General features: G+C 46.8%; 1 protein-coding gene across 2 annotated transcripts in view; it reads right to left on the bottom strand.

Moving 5' to 3' along the window:
• Positions 1-10,583, bottom strand: part of gria1b (glutamate receptor, ionotropic, AMPA 1b) — a 42,654-nt gene that overhangs the window by 13,368 nt on the left and 18,703 nt on the right. For both annotated transcript variants that reach the window (XM_076275326.1, XM_076275327.1), the window contains exons 10-11: positions 10,246-10,452; positions 8,562-9,001 (exon numbers count right to left, since the gene is read on the bottom strand). In XM_076275326.1, coding sequence (XP_076131441.1) covers positions 8,562-9,001; positions 10,246-10,452 — 647 coding nt within the window. The remainder of the gene's footprint in view (positions 1-8,561; positions 9,002-10,245; positions 10,453-10,583) is intronic.

Raw genomic sequence — 10,583 nt, 5'->3', positions numbered from 1 at the left:
CTGCACGTACTGTATACACTAAATTACTATGTTTGCCATATTTCTTTGTTATTTCAACAACTATGCCATGACAGAAATACATTGTGAATTATAACTTCATGTGAGTCATGAGCAATTTATATCTCACTCAATGTCACATAATTACAATAGAAAAGGGCATTACTGCAGGCTGTGAGTTTCTGTCAAGTCTGTAATGACTGAGTTTCCGTCTATTATACACATGTTAGCTTGTCCTTCTCCATTATTCAGTGTTATGACAGGGCTCTGTTAAGTACTCCTGCACAGACACAGATGGCGCACTGCCCCTTGCAGTCACACGGTAAACATCCCCTCTCTCCCACTGCTGCTTTTGCCCGTTGTGCGAGGCACCGGGTCTCGGCGTTCCTGCCAGATCTAATATTATCACGAGGTGCGATCTCTCTGTTCCACAGAGTTTGATGGTTTTGTGAAATAGCTCAGCTGCGGGGACTGTGTGGCCCTGCAACAGGCATGTTATTGTGTTAAATACTGTCGAGCATGTCATCGTGGCTCCATGGCGCCAGGGTCACCTCTACACTGTAAGATGGCTGCGGGCCCTTCTGGGGTCTGAGTTTAAACTGCAATAAGCATTTATGCAATAACGTCTGGATGCAGTTGAACCTTTAATTAGAAATGTGAGATTATTTGCCCCAAAGATTAATAAGATAAAGGCACAAAATGACAAAACAATGCAAAACAATTAGTTTATTAGTACATAAATGATATATATAGTAGCACAGTCTGTGTGTGAGGTCAGATGAGTGTGTGTGTGTGTGTGTGTGTGTGTGTGTGTGTGTGTGTGTGTGTGTGCATGCATGCACGTGTATATGTGTTTGAGGAATAACGCCACGGGGCACCCAAACGGAAGTGACAGGCCAGGCCCCAAGGGCAGAGTGGAGCCGCCAAGGCGCCTGACCAGAATGGTCACACGTGGCCCCAGGGAGCCCGCTGTTTGACCCTTAACTCTCCATCTCCACCGCCGCTACTCCCACACGGACACCGCCGAGCACCTCCTCAGGGGAACACCTCCCCGCCCCCCCCCCCCACACACCTCTCTCCTGGCCTCCCACTGCTTTTGCTTTTCCTCCTCCTCCTCCTCCTCCTCCTCCTCCTCCTCCTCCTCGCTCTGACTCAAACACACACACACTAACACAGATCTGTGAATATCACCTCCAACCACCCCCTGCCATCACGCCACAGAAAGGCCAGTGAACAAGAATATCATGATTTAACCCTACACTCCGATACATTATGAACTACTACACACACACACACACACACAAATATATGAAAATACATTCCAGTAAATATGTTTGGTCTTCAATATTCCAACTTATTACTGGTGATCTGTCAGTAAGAATAATACAGATGTGCCATCCAGTAAGTCTAGACAGTCTAGAAATCTAAGAAAGATTTCATTAAAGATGACCAATAGAATTGTTGAGCATTTCCTTTAAACCGGATGCGTCAGATGAGATTACAATGTAAGAAGATGACAATATCACCGCGGGTTCTAGACAGTGTGTGCCAAGACTGCTTACCGTAGTGCTTCTTCTGTTGCTCAAAACAATGACATTTGTTTACACATATGTGTAGCCTGTTAGACCTGGGGGGTATTCCAAGTACGTGGTTTAATGATAAACCTGGGTAAGTTGACTAAGAGTAAGTGGTAAACCTCCTACAAGAGCCCTATGGCATTGTTTTGTTAGGAGAATGAAGCCATACAGCTCTTCTATCCAGAGGTTTACCACCTACTCTGAGTTAACTAACCCAGGTTAGTCACTAAACCACGTACTTGGAATACCCCCATGTTTTAAAATTATCATAGCCTTTTGAATTGAGTTTTGTATTGTTAATCAGGGTACGGGATTTACAACTTTGTTGAAAAGTGACATTTTTCAGCAGACATTCTTGCACTTGCCGCAGTTGTAACTTGTGGGAGCAGGAAAGGTCAAGTCTATTTTCTTTGGAAATAAATGTTTTCAAATGGAACGTTAATTAGATTGACATTTTCTCTGTTACATGCTTTCTTCTGAGAATTATTCTGGGAACAAACTGTGGGCTATTTTGGTGCAGTCGATGCATCCAGCACCCCAACAGAGCTGAACAGGACAGTGAGAGCCTGCACAGCTGCACACTGGATCAATAGAGGAGATCGGACAAATAAAGATATTCATTTGCATAACACAAGGCTACTGCGGACTGTCCATGGGAGTAAACAGGCAATATGGGATATCCCAGAGACAGGACACAAACCTGATGAGTAAAATGCCAGAGCATGAAGTCTGGCAGAGTGGATGCGTGCACACCCCACCTATATCTAGGCCAGGTGCAGGACAGGACATTGTGCCTGAAGAAGACTCCGTCGAGTCGAAACGTTGAACTCTTTTAATTAAGCTCTGGGAGCGACTCTGGTGTGCGGACATTCTCTTGTTTTTACCTTAAAATGCCAGAGCAGCAATGACCAGTAGCCTACATGAATGGGCAATGTGTAAGTTATGGGAGGTTGTGTGTACGTGAGCATGGACAAAGCAGAGATCCCCTCATCTGTAATATTTTAGTTTGAAGTACTAACCGCCCACCACCCGACTAAGAAAACCTGACCTACACAGAAACTGACATTTGAGGTGGTAGAAAGAGTCACTGGGCAGTGGGAACCAAAGGTACAATTTCACTCACTGGGTTCTACCAAGCTAGCACAATCACACGCATTCACACACACTTAGGACATACGTCCAAGTGATGTACAACATCTAGAGGTAGTGTGTAGATTAAGTGGTTACGGTTCTACCCTGGTTTTTGTTTATGTTGTGTAAAAATGTCATTATTGGGTATCTACAACATGGATAACAGTCATTTATTGTTGTTTGAACATAAGTTGGACAAACTAGCCTGCCTCTTCCCAAACACCTGAGTCTTTCAAGGGGCTTAACCTTTTGACACAAACACTAATGCTTTTCTAAAAAGCCTGCCAGTACTGTATATGAATTAACACTAAGGATATCTGAGATAGATTAACTGCATGAGCGCATGACACAACTTTGAACCTGCTTCTTTGCTATCCTGCTTCCTTGCTGCAACAATTCTTCGCTAACTGTTAGCTGCAAATATAATTTATGTAGTAACTGATACGTTTGAAACGCTAAGCCCTTCTGCATACCCACTGCACTTCACCTGTGATGACCTCGGAAGGCACAGTGTCTACTCTGCATCGCCGCTTACAGAAGCTCAGCGTAGACGGCCCATGACCCCAACTTCTTCTGCTCAGCTGTAAACCCTTATCTGAAACAGCACCCGCCCCCCTTTATACACACACACCTCACACACGCACACACACACGCGCACACACACGCGCACACACACACACCTCACACACACCCACGTTCCTAGCAGGCATCTGATACAGCCCTGCATAAAACGCGAAAATTGCCGACGACAGCATGCATGCTTAAACGGGGCCAAGCAGATGAGCTGCGTTTGCACACAAGAGAAAGAAAGGCACATAGAGAGAGAAGAAGAAGAAGAAGAGGAGTGGGAGTGTGATGGGGTGTTAGAGACTGGGAGAGAGAGAGAGAGAGAGAGAGAGAGAGAGAGAGAGAGAGAGAGAGAGAGAGAGATCCCCTCAGGTGGAGGAACAGGCTGCCATCCTCCAGGAGCGAGCGGGGCGAGTCAGGCGCTATCAGCGGCGTGTCAGTCAGAGGCACGGTGCGGCGCGCGGCAGGGATGGAGCGCAGATATCTGCAGTCAGCCACTCTGCACCGCTCCACTCCTTCCTCCCCTCATTATTCCACATTACAGGCCCCAGCGCAGCAGTGGAGGAGAGCAGAGAAGGAGGGGAGGAAGGGAGGAGAGGAGGAGAGAAGAGGGGAGAGAAGAGAAGAGGGGAGAAGGGGGGAGAAGGGAGTAGGGAGGAGAGGAGGAGAGAAGAGAAGAGGGGAGAAGGGAGTGGGGAGAAGGGAGTGGGGAGGAGAGGAGGAGAGAAGGAGGGGAGAGAAGAGAAGAGGGGAGAAGGGGGGGAGGAAGGGAGTAGGGAGGAGAGGAGGAGAGAAGAGAAGAGGGGAGAAGGGAGTGGGGAGAAGGGAGTGGGGAGGAGAGGAGGAGAGAAGGAGGGGAGAGAAGAGAAGAGGGGAGAAGGGGGGGAGGAAGGGAGGAGAGGAGGAGAGAAGAGGGGAGGAAGGGGGGAGAAGGGAGTGGGGAGGAGAGGAGGAGGGGAGAGAAGAGAAGAGGGGAGAAGGGGGGAGAAGGGAGGAGAGGAGGAGAGAAGAGGGGAGGAAGGGGGGAGAAGGGAGTGGGGAGGAGAGGAGGAGGGGAGAGAAGAGAAGAGGGGAGAAGGGGGGAGAAGGGAGTAGGGAGGAGAGGAGGAGAGAAGGAGGGCAGAGGAGAGGAGAGGAGAGGGGAGAGGAGGGGAGGAGGGGAGTGGGGAGGAGGGGAGGAGGGGAGTGAAAGAGTAAAGAAGAGGGAGGAGAGGAAGGGGAGAGGGCTATGAGAAGAGGGGGGGTGGGCTGGGGGAGAAGTGAAGAAAAAGGGAGATAGAGGGAGAGGAGTAGAGGATAGTGTAGTGGACGATAGGAGGGGGCAGGGAGAAAAGAGGAGAGTTGAGGAGTGGGGACGAGAGCAGGAGGAGAGGAGGAGGAGAGATGAGCCATAGAGAACCTGAACAAGCAGGAGATTATGGCTTTGTGCCAGAGCTCAAAGCCACACAGCTATCAGCCAGAGCGTCTCTCTCCAAAGCTCTCGCCATGCTGGCTCTCGTCTGCGTTCAGAGCCGGAGTCTTTCAGTGGTGTTCTGGCAAATTCCAGAAATCAACAAGAGTGCTGCAAGAAAAGTGGACGCCATTGACTTTCCTTCCGACACTACAGTGAATGTGGAGACGGACGCCCAGTTGAATTACAATGTGATGAGGCAGCCCTGATTGACGGCTCTGACATTTATCAAGAACAAACACTTTTCTTTATCACCTGGTGTGTTTCTCCAAATGCCCTCCCCTGCACCCCCCACATTAATGCTCGCTCAGTAAATCTATAGTACACATCTCGACGCTGGAATAATAATTCTTCTTATCACACCCTCTTATACACTCCCCACCTCTTCCCCCTCCAGCTTGCGAAGAATTCTCACATCTGAATGTGCCCGCCGTGAAAAGGTACTCTTAAAAAGTGACAATGACCGGATCTATACTTAGTAAATGCTGTTTCCCAGCCAGGTAGAGCACAACGTGTCTATGAATGTGGAATTCTTTCTGCACAGCAGGACAGTAGGAGGTAATTCCTGCCCAGCGTGCGTTTGCCTAAAAAAGCAGTAGGTGTAAAAAAGGGTGTAAAAAATACCAAAGGCTTCGATGAAGCATAAAGATATGTTTGCAATTTCACAGAAAAACAAACAATGAGACAGATATTGTTTTATTCTATTCTGGGGGCATTTTTACCATTAATTGACAGGATTTGGGGAAAATATATATTTAAATTTTTTCTGAAATATATTCCGATTGCAATTTGCTTTGTGAAATCATTTTTGAAAGTCAATCTTCAGTTCAATTTGTCAGATGTTGGGCCACTTATTAGCGGTGAGCGTGCCTAGTGCATGAGAAGCACAGCAATCCTGTCAGGTGAGCTTCACTGTCTGTCACACAAGGAGGATGACATGAATATAAAAATCATTGATGTGAGAAGATTACTCAGAGTTGCGGGCAGCATGAATAATTGCAGCCTTTGCGATTAGTTAATTGCTTTAGTTCAAATTGTGATGCCAATTAAAAATCGATTAATTGTGCAGCCCTAATTGGCAGGACAGTGAAGAGTGGGCAGGAAATTAGTGTGTGTGTGGGGGGGGGGGGAGGAGGAAATGACCACAGGTCTAAACTGGGTCTCCTGGGCACTGGGCTCATATGCAGTGCTGGACGCCGATGCTACCGCTGCACTGCAGCTCCCCCAAAACGAGACCAATTTTGAGACTCAAATGAATCACTCATTAAACGTCAGCAAAGATTCATGTCATCTTCCATTCCACATATCACTGTCCTGAGGTGACAATGGCTGAGTCACAATTGTTTTGGTGCTCCTGCTCAACAAGAGAAAGAGAAGGACTAGAGAGAGAGAGAGAGAGAGAGAGAGAGAGAGAGAGAGAGAGAGAGAGAGAGAGAAAGAAAGAGTGAGAGAAAGACAGAGAGAAAGAGGAACGAGCAACCCTTGCTCTTCCATTTCCTCTCGTGATAAACTGAAAACAGTCATACTATCATTGGGCTCAGTGGAGGGGAAAAAAAAAAAACAAGCTAACTTCATTATATAAATCACCACAAAATAGTGGATCAAAGCGGCTCGGAATGATTTAATTAAAAGCAATCACTCTTTTAAAGTTCACCACATCCATTGTTACCAATTAACTGAAGGAAAGGGCTTAGGGAATACTAAGGAGCCCACATTCACTTATAGCATTGTTCTTCCCCCTCCTCAATACAAGAGGGCCTAGTGACGTCTCTATTGGCCCAAAACCAACAGATGCGGCCCCCTGTGACACAATAAAACGCCATTTGCCTATTTGCCGGAGACAAAGGTTTAATTGGGGAGCGAAAGCAAGCCGAGTGGCGGCTCCCCACAGGCTCCGGCGTATGCATCCTCGACCTACACACATCGGTCACCAGCTGCAGACAGCCGATCACCGGGTCCGCAGCTCAGAGGTGTGTGCCTAATGAGCGGGGGACCAGTCATCGCTCCAAAAACCTCCCGACGTCAAAGGGACAGCGCGAGGCGAGAGCTCGGGCGGTGGTTCTATTAAATAAATAATGAGGACAGGGTGAGTGGCGGTGGGGGGGGACTGGGCAGAGAAAGGTCAGGAGATTGGTTGCTCCAGGGAACGGGCAGAAAACAGAGCAGAGAGAAGAAGAGCACTGAAGGGGAGGAAGCATCGGGGTGATTTGTCACACGGATGATTGTCTCCGTATCACACAACAGGAGCAGATCAGGGCGGATAACTTCTCCTTGCATCCAGGTCATAGAGATCCATGCCAAGGCCCTCATAATAAAACAAAACACCAGCCAAGCGCTCCCACTATTATAATCCCAGAGTGACCGTATACTGTATATAAACAATAAAAATAAACAGTAATAAAATATGATGTGTGACTACATGTTGTGCTTACACACCACAAAGCATACAAGAAAAAATATGGTCTTTCTTTCCAAGGCCACTGAGGGTACGACTCCACCTTAGAGCAAGTGTCCTTCCAGTTTGTTCAATTCAAGCAAAATACTTGACTTGCAAACTGCTTTGACTGAAGATTGATATGAAGGACCATCGGCCTTCTCATAGCCAGCTGAGCTGGAGTCCCCCCCCAAAAAACAAACGAACAAATAAAACAAAAGCAAACAACACAACCACACATTCGAGCAGCCTCCTCTGGGATCTAGAATCTCTTCAGCGTGTAGTTCTAAGCCCTGCGAGAGTCCAATCTGAGATTCCTCTGACACCAAAGTGTGAAATCTGGTCTCGTTTGGGACATGCTGTGCCATCACCGTGTTAGTGTGGTGTCACGCCATTGCAATAGCAGCCCAGTACCTCCCAGGCCGAGACACTTTCCTCTGATATGGTGTACTCATGCATAGGAGAGCAAACAGTACATCCCTGAGATGCGATTCACCGGTTTCACCACAACCTCTTTCCCCATCATCACGTTTCCAAAACAACCTCGCTGTCACTGAAACATTACTGGCATAACAGCCTGCATCAAATCTAATTTCATCACATACTGTGTAATCAAATTCAAGTCCGATTTTGATAGCCGGACAGAACGAAGTGAAGGGTGAAGGTGAATTCTGTAGGAGCCTTGACGCTACACTGCACAGATGTGCTGTTACCCCCATAACCCTGGGGTATGAAACCTGTCAGCGACTCACAGCCATTTCCATCACATTACACAACAGGTGATACAGTAGTACAATTGACCTCTCCAGAATAAGTCCCGCCTCCGTAACTTCCGTATCCATCCAACTTCCGGGCGTGGATTGTCTATGAGAAATAACATGGCGTTTCGAAATATCATACCGGTAAAACATCTGTAGGTAGCGAAGTTGAAAAAGCTGGTGGGCAGATTGGCCTACACACTATACTATAGACTATACTACTTAAACGGCACCGAAAATAAAAAAATCCAGTGGAAACTATATGGCAGAAGTGTGTAGGCCAATCTGCCCAGCAGCTTTTTCTACTTTGTCACCTACAGAGTTTGACAGGTACGATCTTTCAAAACGCCATGTTATTTCCCATAGACAATCCACGCCCGGAAGTTGGATGGATACGGAAGCTAGGAGGCGGGATATATTCTGGAGAGGTCTATAGTGCTAATATTTGCTTACAGATTGTAACACTTCTGATAGGGTAACATAGATGATAACAGTGTAGTGTTATGGCTGGCAATGATAAGAGCTTAGTCATGGTTGTATAATGTTATATGTAACCCTATATGTAACCAAAGAAGCGAAGGCAAAAGAGGACCATGTAGTCATAATGTACAGTCTGGGACAACTGTAGAGGAAGAGTCATGCTTCACCTTGGTGAGATATCGCATCCCTGCTGCATGAAGGCCCCGAGCGAGAACCACAGGCTGTTAAAAATCCCAAACTCGTTGGTGTGCTCAGGCTGCTGCTGCTGCTGGGTCTGCTGGCCCTGCGACTGACTGGCCTGTGGGGAGGACGACTGCGTCTGCTGGCCATGACCCTCGCCGCCCTCGCCCTCGTCGTCCCCGTGCCACTCGTACGGGCTGAAGCGGCTGACCAGGAACAGCACCACGCTCACGCCGATGTAGGCGAACACGATGCACATCCAGATCTCGTAGGCCAGCGGGTCCAGGAAGGAGAAGACGCCCGGCTTGGACTTGGTCGGCTTCTTGATCATGATGGAGATGCCCAGGCTCATGAAGGGCTTGGTGAAGTCGATGACCTCTTCTCGGACCAGAGTAATGGTGAGTGGGGCCACGGCAACATCAGCTTTCTGGCGGATGGAAATTAAAACACGTTTTCAAAATGAACCACCCTGGTGACATAACATGATTACAGAGGCTTGCATGGCCAGAGAGTATCTGTTTTTATCAGAGAGAATGGCCATTTCACATTCCCTTGGACACACACAATCAGATGAGAAAGTGCATTGGTCTAAAAGGTTTTTGAAATTGTCCGAGCAGAACATCAACAAAAAAACCTCAAAGCCACTGTGTGCTTAGGGCTCGCTTCCCGTAAATGAACAACCAATCAATAACTGTAGACCACAAAAACAATCCTTTTTCCTAGAGGAGCTGTAGTAACAAATGTAAATAACCTTCAGATTCAGAAAGATTGTTATGTATGCGAGTATTACTAAAATCTCCTCCCTAAAGAACTCCACTGGAGAATTTCTCTCTAGAGAATGTTTCGTATAATTCTGTTTTCTAGGGCTGAATAATAATAAGATGCTTTCAAGTAATTTTAAGATTACTTCTTGGGAGAAAAAGAGACACAAATCCACAAAGCCACACTTGATTGGGTTAGAGCAGTGAAGAGAAAAAAAAACTGCACATGGCCTAGTCGAGGCAGATAATGTAGAATTCTCTGCCATTCTCTTATACCATTAATTCAGCCATTTGAATGTCCTGGGGGCAAAATGGTCCAAGAAACTAACAGATGATGACGCGTCGCGGGACATTTTAGTACCCCGGTGCGATTCTAATTCTACTAATTGTCCTTTTTGTCTCGAATCCCAATGTGTTCTTTCCCTACTGTTTACGGATTCACTGTTCTCAAATTGGCAGTAAATCAAGATGAATCCATTCTGCCCTAATGTGTTGTGGCAGAGGCAAAGCTACTGAACATATAAATAGGAGGAGCATAAGCCTTTGTCAAACTCATGGCTGCACGGTTTGGACAGAGTGTGCTCTGCACAGGGCCGAGATGGACTACACTCTGCCAGGACATTCTGTTCACAAAGTATTTGTGTCAATAGTCACATGTATATTTGTGGAAGGCAGAAATGGAGACTATATGTATGATTCATGTGTATGTATCCTTGCAAGCACACTAGTTCTTATCTATTAAAAAATATGGACATATGAAATTGGTATTTACATAAAGCTCCACCACTTGAGCACACGAAACACAGAAGACGGTACACGCAGTACCATATATTCAATCCGCTAAACACGGAAGGCAAATAAAGTCACGGAATTAGAACCTGCGGTCTGAATAAATGTTTAGGCTACTCACGCCGTAGACCAGCTCGCCCACCATCCCGTTCCACATCTTGGTCTCTGCGTCTTTGGCTCCGTATTTTCCGTCTCCCACGATTTCCAGTGTGTAGTTATAGCCGGCGTGTTTGGCGATCTCGGCGGCCAGCTCCACACAGTAGCCCTCATACTTGTCATTTCCCTCAAAGTTTTCATGGTTCTTCTTGAGCATCACATAAGGAGACTCCTGCATTTGGAAATGTACAGTAATTGAATCTTTATTGGCATATCAGACAATAACACAATGTTGGTTGTCGGCCATTTTGAGGCAACGCTGTTCTAGCTTAGCAAGAGTGTCTTAGTGTTACCTCTAAACGT

The sequence above is a fragment of the Alosa pseudoharengus genome, unplaced genomic scaffold (assembly GCF_046254945.1).
Source record: "Alosa pseudoharengus isolate Yale_2024_CS ecotype anadromous, Long Island Sound unplaced genomic scaffold, YU_APseudo_1.1 YU_APseudo_1.1_scf_8, whole genome shotgun sequence".
NCBI lineage: Eukaryota > Metazoa > Chordata > Actinopteri > Clupeiformes > Clupeidae > Alosa > Alosa pseudoharengus.
The sequence above is the reverse complement of the archived record's forward strand: the minus strand, read 5'-3'. Positions and strand labels throughout refer to the sequence as shown.